Here is a 17,077-nt window from a genome sequence, read left to right on the forward strand (position 1 = left end):
TACGTGGAAAGATAAACTCAAAACAGCCAAGTAAAGTACTACCCTGAGACCGTGACCTTTTTACTTTCAGTAAAGCACAGTTTTATTATAGGGTACTTCAGTGGATTTATATTTGATTTCCAGATGAGAAGGGCTTGCTTCCATGTTAACACGTTGTCTGTCCTGTAACTACTAATCCATATTCTCAGTCTGCTTGTCCAGTTCTAACCAGATATGCTGGTTTATTAAAGCAACATTTTAAAGTATTGAGAGGCAATATAAAAGTTAAGACCATGAACTTTGGTGTCAGAAGCCCAGGGTTCAAATCCCACCTCCATCACATACTAACTGGGTGAAGGGGAATGAGTTACTGCACGCACTTCATTTGGAAACTGTCAAAGTTCAATGAGTTCAGATTCATAAAGCTCTTAAAGTGTGGAACCTGCAAAGTGCTGTGTGCTTTAGCAAATACCATTTTTAACAAAGATATCTGTTATAGAATTGTATGGGGAAGAAGGAACAGACCCATTTGGCCTTGTTTATGCATAATGAAAAAGATAGTCCATTAATTCAGTCCAGACAATTCAGTGGGGTGGAAGCTATCATATTGATTACTTGTTTGATTAAATTGACAAGACCAAATGGATCAAACAAATTAAAGAATAGATTGTTCTACTTGGTCTATAAAGTAGTTTTATGCTTAAAATGTAAAGAAAATGAAGATCAAGATAGGCACCCAACTACTTGAAACCTAAATTCATTTTTTTTAAATGGCAAGCAGGATCTATTTTTAACTGTGTATTATTTATATAACTTAGCAAAAAAAGAAAAGTCTTGAATTTCATAACTATGAAATTCAGTATCCTTTTGGGCACCCACCACTTCTCAGGCACATGGCATATGTATTTCTAAGTTTTACAGTGATAGGGGAATAGTGATGCCATTTTACAGATGGGGAAAAAGCATTTCAAAAGCTTAGCTTTCTAACCTGAGATCTGATTGCAAATAGGTGACTGAATCTGCCTTTGACGATGTGCATTCTGCATGATTGCAAAAGCCTTTTCTATTTTATGCTACCTTACCACCACCAGGAAAGAAGGCAGCCTGGTCTGCCCCTGGACAGGTCCAGGGCCTTGACCTCTCAGCACTAGGATTCTGTTTCCTCATTTTAAAAGTACCTCATTTCCTTCCAATCTAAAATTCTGTGAACTTTTACGAGTTAACGTAACAGAAACCAGAAGAGACAAGATAGGAATTTGATTCTGTTTTTCCTTCCCCCTCATATGCAAATACCATTCCTCAAGTGAAGCAGATTGTCACAGCAAGTATGTTGAGCCTTGAGTGTAATGAAGCTCATTTGTCAGTGTCTGGGGCCCCGTAACTTTATAAAAGTTAAACAGGAACACGTTTCAGAAATGCACTTCTGAACTGAAGGAAATGCCTATGTGTCCTGTTGTAAAAGGCGTTCCTTTTCAGTTGCTTGAGAAAATAATAGAGAGAAGCTGATGTGAGAACGTGGGTGTTGTGTTTGACCCAGGGTTTTTCAAACTGCACATTCCTCTTGCGTGTATTGCTCACACATCATTTTAATATGAAAGAGCACCTGTCTTTTGTCTCAGTACACATTTACCTTTCAGCATTTCAGATGGTGAAATGGGAGGTACCTGAAAAAGTTATTTTTGTTTCGTGGGTTTTGGGAATCCATTCAATACCTGGTGTTTTCTTTAGACTTTATTATGCCTTCTGCCGGGTAAATGTCATAGAAATGCATTTAGTGACTCTTAATCCTTTTCTTTAACCAAAATTGAAAGAGACAGGACTTCTCATAATAAATCAGTTTGTTGACTGTTTCAAGAAAAAAAAATGATGTGAGTTTTCATTTTCTTAGGACACGTAATTAGAACTCTATTTAAATAATGCCTGTGAATAATGCCTCTATTTAAATAATGCTATATAAATTTATGTTTAACATGAACCCCAAATGTGGAGTTAAAAAGAGTGTTTTTGGATGGATGAATAAACCCATCTTGTTTTGGTATGCTCTCTTTTTAATCTTTAGAGCACTATTTCACTTTTAAAAATAGAAGCTCTTGCTATTAGTTCTGGTAATATTTTCCTTTCTCAGAAGCTTTTTTACTTTAGTCCAGGTTTTTTAAAGAAGTAGATGGGGACAGATGAGCTAAAAATGGTGAGATTTTTTTTTTTTTCATACAAAAGGCAGAACTGGCTGATGACTTTGTCGTGGGACATAGAGACGTTTGCTTCAGAACTGAAGACCTAGAGGTTAATAAACTGCTCCCCAGCCTGTGTTGTGGTGTTAGACTACCAGTTACCCAGCTCAGGTCCTTCAGCTTTTCTTGTACATTAGCTACTTAATGTCTTCAAAAGAGAAAAAGCTCCTACAAAGATTTTTAATAAAGACATATTCTATACCATTTTCTGTAATTTCATTATTTTGTGGAATTAGTGTAAGAAACAAAAATCAAAGATGATCTGATGGTGGAGTCAAAATTTCTGATTATTTTGAAAAATATTACATTTTGAGAGATTTTGTCACTAGGGATCCTAAGTGTACTAGTAGATTAGACAAAAGGAAGGAGGAAGGTAGGCATGCTATTTTTATTTTTAGCTTATTTCTAGGGAAACAGTTTTGAATAACACATTTGCAGAATTCTAACTCCAAATGCATTTAAGAACAATTCACCATTCCTGAAAAACTTAGTGGAAATCATGTTTACTACCACCATTGGCCTGCCTGGTCCAGAACAGCTGCGTGCAGTAGGGGCACAGCCCCTGGGAGATGCTTGACTCCTTTTAAATTCTCCTGGAAAATTTACCTACCATTCTTTCCTTCCCACTGCCTATTTAACACTAAGTTTAGCTTCCTATGTCCTAGCAAGATTTTAAAGGAAAGGGGGCAGGATGCAAGGACTCTGGCTGTTTTTCATTATATTCTTTCAGGGCTCATTTATGCATACTACAATGGATCTTAGAAACTTATTTATCATTTTAACTAGTTTATATTCACTTCACAAAGTTAGTTCATCTTATCTTACTTTGTTTATAAGATGGTACTCTGAATTGCTTCTAGGCACAAACATAAAATGTATAGTTTAGTACAGTGCAGTAGCCACTAAAATTGTTCTTGTATCCATTTCTAAACCTTGACTAGTCTCAAAAGAGAGCAATCATTGATTTTTTTTTTCCACAAAATGCTGGTTACTGGGCTGGTAGAATCGAAACCTAGGTCTCTCTTGAGCGAAGGACAGAAGCCAGCTGTACCCCCGGTCAGAGTGACCATCTCCTCCACCCTACAATTCAACTCTAATTTTGAAGAGAGATTTGAAGATCTTGTTTTCTTTTTTCTTCTTTCTGTCTTTGTTTTTTAAAAGATGGAGAGAGAACACCCTAACTCCAGTGTTAGGAAATGGGAGCAAGGAATATTATGCATAAGACATTTTTTGGATTTTTTTTTAAAGTATGTATTTTGGTAAGAAAATTTTGGAGAAAAGTTCATCTATCATTCAATTAAGTTTACTATTTTCTGATGTATTTCCTCTCCTCCTCCCAAAGGAGAACGTTTGCATTATTATGTGCTTTCATTAATCACTTAGCCCCTAATAACTTATAAGCTTAATATATCATTTTCATTGGTTTTATTCCTGAGTAGGGAAGTGACCGTCTATTGCATTTTTGAAGCCTATTCCTTTGTCTTTTTTTTTTTTTTGAGATATGATTGGCAGACAGCATTGTATTAGTTTCAGGTGTACAGCATAATGACTAGATATTTGTATATGTTGTAAAATAATCACTACAATAAGTGTAGTTAATATGTATGAGCACACGTAGTTTTTTTCCTTAGAATAAGAACTTTAAAGGTCTACTATCTTAGCAACTTTCAGATATATAATGCAGTATTGCTAACCACCGTCACCAATGTGTACATTTCATCCCCATGAATCACTTATTTTATAACTGTAAGTTTGTACCTTTGACCACCCTCACCCATTTCACCCACCCTCATCTTTCATGATCGCTTATTGAACTAGATTCCACATCACAGAATACTTTTCAGACCTTGCACTGTTTCTCTGCTCCGCATTTGTGGAGCATCAGTTGCTTTTTTGCCATCAGGTGTTGCTTTCTCTGTCACCTCCCTTAAAATACCCATCTTAGAAGCGATGCCAGACGTCTGAGCACCTACTTTCCAATACTTCCCTCTGTGTGTCCTCCTTCCCCGACTGGGTAGAATAGAAACTCCTCCTGGTTTGCTGATCACTATAACACAACTGTATTGAAAGGGGCTCGGGGGAAGGGTCCCATCACTCTGTAGAATTGCTTCTTTGTTACCAGGTACAGTCTGTAGAGAGACATTCCTGACCCTACTCCGCACTGACGCCCACCCTCATTTTTTAATGAGCAGAAAAGAGCCTGAAGATATTTTAAAAACTCGGGGCTGAATTGGGTGAGCCTTTTCAGAGAACCACTCATTTCCTGTTACCCAGAAATACCAATTTAAAGTATGAAATGAAGTATCATGTGTGTTTATTACTGAGAGGACTGTTAGAATTTTCACTGAGGTCCTAGGCTGAAAATAAATGATTAACCTCTAACCAAAATAGTCCCTTATCCATCCTTCCCAACCAGTATGTGTTATATACCCTAATTCAGTGAGGTACCATAATCGGGAAGCCTACAAGAAGTAGAGCATGCCCATTCCTTACAACAAGGGTCAGCAAACTTTTTGTAAAGAACCAGATAGTAAATATTTTAGTCAGGTCCCACATTCTCTCTTGCAATGCTCAAATCTGCCATTGCTGGAAAACAGCCATAAACAATACCTAAACAAATGAATATGACTGTGTCCCAATTTTAAAAACTTACAGACATGAAAATTTGAATTTCATGCCATTTTCCCATGCCACGACATAGTCCTCTTATGACTTTTTTCCAACCATTTAAAATCATAAAAACCACTTTAAGCTCACAGGTTGTACAAAAAAAAAAAAAAAAAAAAACAGGCCACAGACTGGATTTAGCCTATGGGTCACAGTTTCCCACCCCTGATATAGATTTTAAGAGGAAAGGACAAAAATACCATGATTAAACAGTCAAAATGAAAGAGAAGGTATGACTCTCATAATTGTGAGGAAGAAATCAGACTATTGACATTACTTTGGGTATACAAAGAAATCCAGGGAGCACCGGAGGCCATCAGCTGTCCCCAGGGTGAGGTGTTCTAACCTCTGACAGCCTTCTTGAGAAGAGAGTGGAAACTCTTGACTCCTCCTGACCTCCCAAGCCCAGCCCAGTTACGGCTCCCCTTCCTCTCACTCTGTCTGAAGTGGCAGGCTACAGGTACCCCAGCTTTTCTAATCCCAGTCATTCTCAGGTGACATTTCCACATCCTCCTCCCATACAACTGAAAAATGCTTTTCCACAACTGAGAAAATCCTGTTTTCTTTCCTTCTTAGGCCTTGTGGTCTCTGTAGCTGCTTCCACAGTAGGAGATAGCTAGGAGTTGCCTGTTGGTGACAAAAAGTCAGCTAGCTGAGGTCAGTGTCCCAAAGATGGACGTATTTTTGAAGAAATGATTTATATCAAGCTCAGCCTCTTGGAACCCATGCTCCCAGGACATTTCAAAATCACACAGAGATGGCCTGTAAATAAAAACATGTGGAAAGTTGCCACTCATATACTATATAGTAAACCCGTAATCTTTCTAAGTTAAGGGTCTTGCTAATTTTTTTTTTTTAACTCCTGCTAAACAGACACCTGCAAACTCATTCAGGACATCCAGAATGAGTCAGAAGTTGAGTTTGGGTTAACTCACTCAAGAATTAAAATTAAAAAGTATCCTGGAGCTTTCTGTGGGCCACAATTAGTACATTGGTATTTCTAGATTTAACTGCTCTGTACTATTCACTCACTCCCAAATGGGCCACTTCCTCCTAAAAGGATATCCTATAGATAGCATTTATTTAATGGTTGAATGAGAAATGTCGGGTCCAATTTGGTCTAGTTTCCCCAGGTAGGCATCACCTGTGCTCTCATTCACAAGGCTTAGTAGTTTCCTGTGCGTGTGTTGATGTTTTATTAAGCACTTGCTTGATCCTGTTCTAGGCTCTGAGAATACTGAAATCGTCCTTGACTTTTGCGTATTCAGAAACAAGTAGAGGAGAAAGGCATCCAAGTAAAATATTTATAATATAGTGTGATAGGTGATTTAATAGGAATAGGAAGTGAGTAATTTGGGAGTATCTAAGAAAGTAGAGCTAACTCTGAGGACATGACAAAAGCTGAGATGTGAAAAGAATTAGCCATTTCACTCAGCCTAGTAAAAAGCACTGGATTTGGGTCAAGCGTATCTTTTCACTGACTCTGGGCATGTCACTTTGCTACATTGACCCTCAGTTTTTCTCATCTGTCAATTGGGGTTAATAATACTCCCTTTGCAGCTCTATACAAAGGCATTATCGGCAAAAGCTCCCTTGGCTATCTTAGGCCCTTTTCACCAGTGACTGTGTGGCCAAGATGCCGTGCTGTTAACTGCTAGATGGAAGGGACAGAAGGCGAGATCAGTTTTTGAGGGGTTGCATGGGGACAGGGCTTCCATTCTGACCGAGAGCCAGGAAAAAATGCACCTGGGTCAACTATTGTCCTGCTCCTCCTGGGAGCATGTCTGGACAATGGATAGTGTGTCTTTTCCCAGCAAAGCCTTTGCATATTTTACTGTCCTTAACAAGTTGACTGAGGGACCTGGTCAAATTACATACTTCCTCAGACTGCTTTTTACTGTGAGTTTCAACATTAGAACCAACTTGATGATTCGTCAAGGCTCACCCGAATTCTTAAGTCACTGGAAAAGGTAATGAAACTCTATGTTATTAAGATATCTATGATTCTTTTCCAATATACAAGCAAAAAGTAAATTTTTGGATAATAGGTACTTGGTAAATAATGCGGTGGATGGTTTTACCTTTCAGTGAATTTTGTACATATTCTCAGTGAATGATGAATGGACATTGTATCCTAAAATAGCCTTCAACAGTGGAAAGGATGTATATTTAGGGGGCATTTTGAAACAAAACAAAACCAATTACCCTTAAAGCCAAATCAACCTCTGTCAGAGCTCTAACAATGCCTTGAGTCTACCATTTAGATATTTTGACTGCAAAGCAACCTGCCTGCAATTGAGGGTGCAAGTGTTAGCTAACTTTGCACGTGTCACAACTGGAGAGATGAGATTGAAGCCCCCCACCTGTCTGACCCCAAACCCACTGGGGGATGGGTAAGGTATCCTGACCAAGGGCTACCAAATGGAAAATCCACTGAGAGCAACCATTTCCCCAAATACAGCACCGGCTTGGTTATTATGGAAAAGTGATGGAGCACCAAAGCGTGTGTCCCTTTGTTTCTTCCAGGGGAGAAGCCCTACAAGTGTACCTGGGAAGGCTGCACCTGGAAGTTCGCGCGTTCCGATGAACTGACGAGGCATTACCGCAAACACACGGGAGTGAAGCCATTCAAGTGCGCAGACTGTGACCGCAGCTTTTCCCGGTCAGATCATTTGGCGCTGCACCGCCGGAGGCACATGCTGGTGTGAGGAATGCTCCCTGGCCAGCTGGGCCGAAGAGCTGGGTCTCTTGGCAGCACCCAATTCAGCAGGGCTGAATCCCCTTCACAGTGTTAACACGAAAGGGCATCACCACCCCATGATGCCTGAAACCCAGAGCAGGAGAAAGAAATAGCCCTTCTCCTTTTGGTCGGAAGGTAACCCCTATCACGACTACCTGAGAAACGTCTTCACGCTGGCCTGGGAGATCGGGGACACAGATGCTGAAGAGACAGGCATTGTTTTCCGTGCTGTGTACTCTGCCGTTTAAAGATGTTTGTAGCTTGTACATTTTCTGAGCTGTCAGACATTTTGTTATTGATACTTTAAAGGTCATCTACCACAAATTGATGGCTAGAGCAAGACCTTTTACATTGGGATTATTCTCCCGTCATCCCACCCCTTAACCCCTTTTTACAGAAAGTTTAGTTACTATCTAAGTAAGGCAGAACACACATCCAATCTGTTACCAGCAAGCAGCATGAAAGTAGAAAAGAAGAGGCTGTTGGAGGGGTCCCATTACCTGCAAATAAAGGGGCACTCAGACAGCCCTTTGCAATAGCGATGGCGGCAACCAGATATCGCCCGCGACCCGTCATTATGCCATGCCCTGGAGACAACCAACATTGAATCTCTCATTTGTTTGTTGTTGATTGTATTTGTTTGTTTTGATTCTGTTTTGTCCGTCTGTTCAAGCAGAGGGGCAGCAACATTTCGGTTGGAGTCTAGTCCTGGTGTCCTCCTTGGCGTGCGCCAGCACAGAGGTGTTCTGTGGTTGAATAGGAAGAGCCTGTCTAAAAAACTACTGCCCCACTTCAAATCGCAGCGTTCTGTCACCTAGGCATCATCTCTTCCTGCCCCTAGTATTTGATTACAAGGAATCGGGGGGAAAAAAACTTCCTTAGACACACTGGCACCAAGGGGAGAGGTGGGGCTGCCCAGGCAAAGTCAGTGAACGTGGAAAATCAGACAAAGCAGAGATGGAAATAATGCGCCTCTTGAGGAGAAAAGCAATAATGAATAAAAGGACTTTCCTACAATAACTTCACTGAGGACTCACGTTACCAATTTTCATACTTACTAAAGGGACTGTAAAAAACACCCCAGCATTTTAGATGGCTTGGTCACATTCACAGCACTGAGGTAATCTCTCTGCTGTTAGTTGCCCTGCTTGGTTGAGCACCACAATTAAAGACTGTGCTCCCCTTTCCTGGTTCAGAAACAGCTATTTGTTGACTAGAAGGGCCGGCAAGGCAGAGTAGAGAATGAACTCTTGGGCTCATGGGTCAGCTCTCCTTGGAATCGAGTGGGGGGAAAGGCAGTGTGCCCCACCACTTGAGGAAAGCCTGACCTGGTGCTAGTTTCCTCACTTGGAGAGCCAAGGATAAGTGACTCTCTCATAGGTTCTTCTGTACAGATTTCATTTTCTAAACTGTCCTAGCACCCAGTGGTTCTGCACAGGCAACTGCAGGGATGTTGAACCCCCACTCCTCCTGTGCTGGGGATGCGAGGAAATTCTAGTCCCCGTCTACCCGCTAAAATTCAGAGCCGTTTTTGCAATTAGCAAAGTATACTGTAAACCAAGCAATACATCACCAACAAGCACTCTTTCAGAAAAATCACCACATTTTCTCCCCACTAAAAGCTGCTTTTTTTCAGCTTAATGTGGCTAAGGGACTTGGTGAGGTTTTTCGTTACAGTTAAGATTTTTTATAGCCAAGATATCAAAGGTTGCCAGCATAGACCTTTGCAGTGTATTTTAATTACAAACACTTGATTTGGGGAGTTGCACAGATTAACCTCACAATATCACTAGGTCATTTTTAGATGTATGAACATTCTGTAATAATCGACAGTTGCACAAGTATCCTTTTTAGAATCATCTTCAAATTCATATGATGTTATTCAGAACTATGAACATTGAAAACAGGGACAATTTGTGTTGGATGGTACTAAAAGGAACTTTTTTTTTTAAATATTCAGGCAACAGCATAATGATTTTCAGGTCAAATTCTATCTTCAAAATATGCGCCCTATATTTTCTGCCAGATCTGAAAAAGTCATCAGGCAGTTTCCCTTCAACAAGGGCTGCAAATCTATTGATAAATAGCTTCTTTAGCTACACAATCTACTACCCACAGAGCATTGGTTTTTGTTTGTTTGTTTTTTTTTAACCAACTGGAAAGTTTTTTATCTGTACTGTATGCAACTCTGAATTCTCATTGCCTGTGGCCATTTTGAATAGAAAAAAGCCTCTGGGTGCCTTGATGCATGCTAGCACTGGGTACTGGTCAGTGGCAAAGAACACAGAGAGTGGCAAACACAGCCCCAACCAAGGCCTGCTCTGCGTGTCCGGACCCCTGCTTAGCAGGCGTGGAGAATCACTCAGGTGAAGTGTCGACTTGGTTTAATTCTGCCTGCTCTCCTGAGAAGGGCTGGTCCTCGTCTCCGCTGAGAGATGTCTTCAGAGTGTTCCAGGTAGACGTGGTTTTTAGAATTTATAGAACTGACAGCCAGTGGGAGCTTCCTGAGTGACAGCTTGATTTAAATTTAGCATGAAACCCAGTGAGCTGCTTCTCTCTAATAACATGGTAAAGGTTCGGAAGTAAGCTTTTTCTCTTCATCCTCTGAAGGTGGAAACTAGACTCAGATGGGAAATTATCTCATGAAGTCTGTCAGCATTATGCCATTTCCCGCTTTGGACTCTCAGTACTTCTAAGGAGGGATCCAAGCCCAAGTGCTGAGCGGGTTGCTGACCCAGCCCCAGGACTGAAGCTTCCCTGGGTTTGTCTGGGGACACAGCAAGTTCTCCTTGGTGGGTGTCTCACTAATGTTTCCCCGTGGAAGGGTAAGTGGTTTGGGAGAGAAGGCATTGGGCTAGAGAGGACAAATATCTTCAGGCGTGGAAAAACCTGCTCCCATCTTCTGTCTGTTCTAGCCTCTTTGAAAAAGCACAGTAAGTAGATGAGGTGCAACAGAAAAAGAGGAAGAGAATCCAAAGGATTCATAAGTTGTTGCGTAACTAGAAGCATACTTGGGTTTTAAATTTGAGTTTGCAGCTGGGCATTTGTGTGTGTTTGGGAATGTCTACACAGGTAGCCGTCATGGCTTGCTGGCTGCAGTAGGCCTGATGACCTCTTTGCTGGGTAGAGATTAGAGTTCAAGGGAGTTCACATCATTTGAAAAGTGACAAGGTTCAGACTTTGAGGTTTTAGGAGGCTCCCTCTTAAGTTTGATTCCCTGATCTTAAGTTGGTAGGAAAAAGATTCACACTTCCCCAGCACCTCCAGCCCCATCCTGTCAATTGTGTGTGGACTCTGGGAAGCCTGCTTGATAACTTGTCTTAAGTTCTATTAAGACATTTTAGGCTGAAATTCCTAATGGCTTTACCATAAGATTGTACTACTTCCTGGTATTACTTTTATAAAACACTATAGGACATTTATTTTCAAAAGCAGTTGAATAGCAGTAACATAAACCACATTTTTTTTTAAGAGTACTTTTTATTCACTTGAGAGTTTAAGTGGAAAATAGGAAAAGGATTGTCAGAGGGGAGAAAGCTTACAAAATGCTACCGTGTTTACAGATGCCAGTTCTAAATGATTAGAAAGGCCATTCTCATTGTGGTTGAAATTTGGAATCACTTATAGAAAGACTGCGTTCTTTTTTTTATGGCTTTTTTTAACTTCAAATTGCCATTTGTCTTTTAAACATAAATATAATTCTGTACTTTGAAATCAGTTCATTAGAGCGATAACATGTATATGGATAAAGATGCAGTATTCCTTATTCTGTTCTTTATTAATTATACTTACCAAAGCTGCAGTTGAATAAATCTGTTGAGGTGAGGCCTTCAAATGTATTAATACATCTTTGTTATGTTGTTATGACTGCTTAGAAATGTAGCCATGGTGTTGTTATAAAGGTGTCTTAATATTTATAGTAAGGATTGGCAGAATCTAAGCAGTATTAAGAATACCACCATCCATGATACATTGAGTTACAGTCATCATATAAGGGACTGATCATAAGATAACTCTTGTGAATCATCATAGGCCCAGGAAGCCTTAATACTCATAGTCCATAATCCACACTCAGATTTTGTTCTTAACTAATGCCTCTAAAATTAGGAGGAAAATGTATTCTGCAACTTCATTGATCAAATCTCTTCCTTCAGTTTTCTAAGGTAGTACATCTCATTAAAAAAATCTTTTCATTTGCTTTGGTTTTGTTTAGAAAAGGGGTTTGGAAAGTCAGTGTCTTCCGTAGTACATTTCTACTTGTCCCCATGCTGCCTTCAGTTTACCTGTACAGGCGCGCCCACCTTATGCATACCTGTATACACCCCTGTTTATGTGTGGGCTAATAAATAGCAACAAAGAACTTTTTTAAAAGAATAATTTGTAATAATTCATGCTGTATAAATGTAAATTATTTACCTTATTAGGGAATCAGCTTATAATGCTATGTATGACTCTGCCTGCATTTTGTAGTTAAGAAGTGTACATACAAATTTAAAATGCTATATTTTCACAGTTTCATTATAGAGTAATGTCTGTTTTAGTAACCCATGTCCATTGGTTCTTTAAATATGCTAAATACTGTGCAATTGCAATAGAAATTCAGATTTTCATAAGAAAATGAAATAGGATACTGCATCTTTAAAAAAAGAGTGAAAATATTTTACTGTATTCATAACATATGTGATAGTAGAAAAAGTATTTTCAGACTCACAAATTTTACAGAGGTTGTAAATAGTTTGATGAAGTATGTCGGGGAAAAGAGCTTCTAGTTTTCATCACAATAAAAAAAAGAGACTTGTTCAGATATGCCTTGTATATCTTATACACAATTATCAGTGTTGCCATGGAAACTCTGTTCCACTTTGTCAGAGCATATACCTTGTGCTCTGAGAAAATGGAGTGGCCACTTGTCTCAGTTTAGCCCAGATGGTTTAAAACACAATGAAGTCATTTTAAGTTGCAAACAACTGATTCCAAATTCAAAAAGTCTTTTCCTTAAAAGGGGAGCACAGCTGCCCAGGACATGACTTATGCTCAAGAGAAGCATCTAGCAATTGTTCTCTTTTCTCAATTACCTTCCTATTCAAGGAAATAATGCTTGATCAAAAAAACTATATAGGTGTTTATTCTTGTTTAATTCCAGAGGGGGAATACTTTTGGAGTAGCTACATGTTGACAAGATTAAGTGCTATGGATATGGCCACATGTTAAATGAATCTGTACTGGCAATTAAGAATAAGCTAATGCCCATTTTCATAAATGAATTAAAAGCTGAAAGTGCCTGCCAATAAACGTTATGACCAATGAGATATTCCTGTACTCTCACACAGCAATAATTCTTCATCAGACTAGGTCTTTCCTCCACATTTGGGAAACACACACAGAATAGAGTAAATATATGCACGTAGTAAATTGAATCTGTTCACATAACCACAAAAATTCTTTTGTGTCTTTTTAAATATACCTAATCTTGTTTATGTTAGCTTTTCTTGGTTTAATCTTTCTTGCTTACAGAATATAAGAATTCAAGTCTGCATATTAAGGCTATCGTCAATGTATACTCTGGCATATGGTAATTACAATTTTGAGATAAAAATTCACTGGGATTAGGCCCGAATTTACGAAACACCATGTGTGGCTCAAAAAGTTTTGCTCAGTTAACAAAAGCCAATTTGTTTAGAACAAAACACTAGAGATATTTGTTTGTTTGCTTGTTTAACTTTGTCATATCCATAATATCAAATGCACTAATCCATCTTTATTTCTCTATTTCCTTTTTCTCTATTTCCTGTTGCCATCTAACAGCCATTTTGGAATGAATATCAACACAATCATTCACCCTAAAAAGTCTACTGAAATATGGCTGAAACTTAAAAAAGCCTAACTTTTAACCAAGCTTTGCAGTTGGTCCTGGAAATGACCAGATTTACATTCACAATGGCACAACCTTTTCCTATAATTATTTTACTGCTAAAAGTAGAGTTATTAAAAATATATACAAAAAATATATACAATGAGATTATATGAATAGACAAGAGCTCTGGAAATTCTCCAGACTTACCAACTCAGAATGCAAATCTATCCAAACAAGTTATTGAGGGCTATCAGTAAAATTAGACAATTTAAAAGCCAAACATTTGGTCAGAGCAATTTAAAAAGTCTGTGATTAAACACTCAGGCTTTAGACACTGAAGACTCCCACGATAGACAGTGTTCTCCGGAACCAGACCACAGGCCTAAACCCATCTACTATTTCCTCCTCTACACTTCAGAAAGAAAAGAAGGAAATATGCCTGGATAGGGTGTAAAACAACCAATTCAGCATCAAAGGGAAGCTGCTGGGTTCCTTAATCTCATGGAAGTCATGGCTCTTGACTGGGCTGTTTACTGCCAAGTTGTCTGAAGGTACTGAAAGAACGTTAGTTCTTGGAAAAGTAAAAAATTCAGCAAACTAGGAAATAAGAGCTATGGTTTATTAAACCCTGACTATATGATGAGCACGATACCAGGTAATTATTAGACTCATTCCTCTCATCTGTACAACGGTTCTACATTTTATGGATGAGAAACTGAGGTACAGAGAGATTAGCTGAGTTTTCCACCAATAGAAATAGTGGACGATAGAGTGGGAATGTGAAGCTACCTATCACTGGCTCTGAAGCCTGCCTTATTTCTACCACATCACTCTGCACGTGTGTTCCCAGAAGCCAGATTTCCAGATTTCTAACTCTTCCGTAGTTTTATTATGGATGCATAGTCCTCATATTTTCTATGTAAGACATAGGAACATGATACAGCACATGATTTGACAGTGGTGCATAATATATGAAATCAGTCTTCTGGAAAGCCATGCATGAAGGATCATTTTAAGCAAACAGCAACAACCAGACGTCTCCGTGAACTTACACTTACCTCCTAAATGTCTGTCTTAGAGATCCAAAAGTCGTCAAAACTTTTACGTACTTACTAGCATTTTCACAAGAGTAGGGTATTCTCAATTCTGCATATTTCTTTGTAGCTATATTAAAGCCTTCCCACCTATACAGACTTCTAGACTCTGCGTAAGTTGCGTTTGAAATGTTCACCTCTGCGGAGCTGGTTGCTCACCCCGAGCCTACTCTTGGCGGCCATTGCTGGGGCAGCCATGAAGCATTCAGTGGATGAGCAAGGAGAGAGAACAGATAAGTCCTTTTCAGATTTCTCACCTAACAACACCGCCTTGGAATGTTTTAAATAGTCTTATAAATAATTTTTTTATTGTGTTTGTTATTAGTTTCATTGAATTTTATGTAAGAAGCTGTCCTACATCAAAGAAATGAACCCCCTCCTTTTCTGTGTGGAACAAGGTCTCTGACAGAATTGATCCATGGGAAGTACTAATGGATTTGGAAAACATTAAGTGAATATCATTTCTCATGGTTTTTCTTTTTCTGAAAATGAATCCCCTGAATTATATTTCTCCCTGTTATTTGCTGAGGGAAGAGAGAAAACCTGTATAAACAAATCCCGTCCGTGCTGAAAGCAAGTGCTGGGTGCACACAGCTGCCGCGGAGAGGGGCTCTCTCCTCAGTTAATTGGGTTTCACTAGCCATCATTTCTCAACAACAAAACCACAACTTTGAGTTGAAAGGAGGTGAATAGTGGAAATAGTCACATCAGTATGTTTTGCTTTCTGCATTTCATTTCTAGAAATTAAAAATGTTTGAAACAACAGAGTTTGGCCTTTGTGCGAAGCAAGACCAACGGCTCTTTGTGGGAATTATTATATCTTGCTTTCTCCAAAGCAGGCTTAGCAAGACTTTCACAGAGATTCATTTTTGTTGAAAAATGAGGGTGAATAGGAGGCTAGAATTTGGGTCAAATTCTTGTTGAAGTGCTCAAGTACTCAAAAAGCAAGATATTTTAGGGACATACCAACATCTTCCCTTTCTGCTAATTTCATGCTATGAAGATAACAACAGAAAACTTAGAACATGCTTGTGCCCTACTTGTTTCCAGTTTTCCCCTAGCAGACTTCTGTGATTACATCCAGACTACAGTATATATTTTGTGGCTCAAAACTTTCTCTTGCACTGGATGGGTGTTACTGAACTGGGGCACTGGTGCCTATATTCAAGGCTCTTTCCTATCAACTTGTCTGTCCACAATGTGTTGTGTTTAAAACTTCATTTTTCAAAATCACCATCTCCCTGCCAGAATGGTGGTTCTGTTGTTTTTTTCATGTCTATGTGGGACTCATTGCATCACATGGCCAACCAACTGTCCATGGATATGAGAGAACTACTTACAAAAACCAGCTTGAAAACATCGTCTTGTGTATTACATCATCCTGCCTCACAATGCAATTATATGTATCATAACATACTCATTTTAAAAAAGAGAAACCAGCAAATTCATGTTTGTCCATAGAAGAATGTACTCAGAACTTTTTGTATTGTGAAACGATGAGAACCGACCACCTTTAAGATACCCACCTGCCACTTAAAATGACTTAGTTATAATTAGTAGTAGTATAGGCATTGCTCTCGGTGTGTGGGGGTCAATTCCAATGTCATTCTTTTGAATAATATCTCTAAGTCGTATTTTAAAAACTACATGGGAATAAAGAAAAATGTCATCTTTGGCCAAATCAAACAGGCATCTTTTTCCTTTTCCTTGACACTATCTCATTATACATGGTGATTAGATCACAAAATCTATCAGTGTAAAAATAGAAAAACATCTTTTTGTTTACACAACAGTTATTCTAGGCTTGAAGCCTCTGAACAGCAAATTGAATAGAAGCGCTGTGTCTGATTGACTTTACAGATACAATTTTACAAAAGACTCTTGGGTCTCTGACCCCGGAGAGTTGGAGTGCCCAGAGGAAATCCTACCATTAAAGGGTAAAAACCCCCCCAATGATGCTGGCAAGCAAATGTGTTAATTTCTTAAATCTCCATTTAGTTTTCTGTTCAGAGTTTTAATTGCAAATGAATTTCTTTCTCCAGCTTATCTAAAGATCTAATTTCCCAATAGTTTCCTCTGCATTTATATACTCTGTAGCGTTTAGGCAACCCCTGTTATGAGTTCATTAATATTATGTAAGTGTTGTTCTTGTATTTATGTATAGTGTATGTATTGTAAATATACTCAGAGCTTTTTTCCTTTTACTGTAAAATGGTGATTTTTTTTTTTTTTTTGCCCTATGATAATGTAAAGGGAGACCCTCCTAATGAGATTCTCTCAGAGGATGATTATTCCAGTCTATTCTCAGAGATTTAAATGAACAAGTGTTATTGTTTTTAATGGTGTCTCAGACATATTCTGTTGGTGCATTGCTTTTCTGTATTCAACTTTCCTATGAATTGAGCTGTGAACCGAAATAGAGTTTAAACCTTTAACTGTATGCATTTGTATAATTATCTGAATGAAGGCATGAAGGTTAAATAAAGCATTTTGTATGGAACAAAACTCCTTA

At 38.8% G+C, this 17,077-nt stretch overlaps 1 protein-coding gene across 13 annotated transcripts in view; it reads left to right on the top strand.

The window, feature by feature from the left end:
* Positions 1 to 16,826, top strand: part of KLF12 (KLF transcription factor 12) — a 427,321-nt gene extending 410,495 nt beyond the window's left edge. For all 13 annotated transcript variants that reach the window (XM_073212506.1, XM_073212515.1, XM_073212516.1 and 10 more), the window contains one exon: positions 7,404 to 16,826. In XM_073212506.1, the coding sequence (XP_073068607.1) occupies positions 7,404 to 7,585 (182 nt within the window). In that variant the 3' untranslated portion in view covers positions 7,586 to 16,826. The remainder of the gene's footprint in view (positions 1 to 7,403) is intronic.
* Positions 16,827 to 17,077: the final 251 nt, after the last annotated feature.

The sequence above is a fragment of the Manis javanica genome, chromosome 9, assembly GCF_040802235.1.
Source record: "Manis javanica isolate MJ-LG chromosome 9, MJ_LKY, whole genome shotgun sequence".
Classification (NCBI taxonomy): Eukaryota; Metazoa; Chordata; class Mammalia; order Pholidota; family Manidae; genus Manis; species Manis javanica.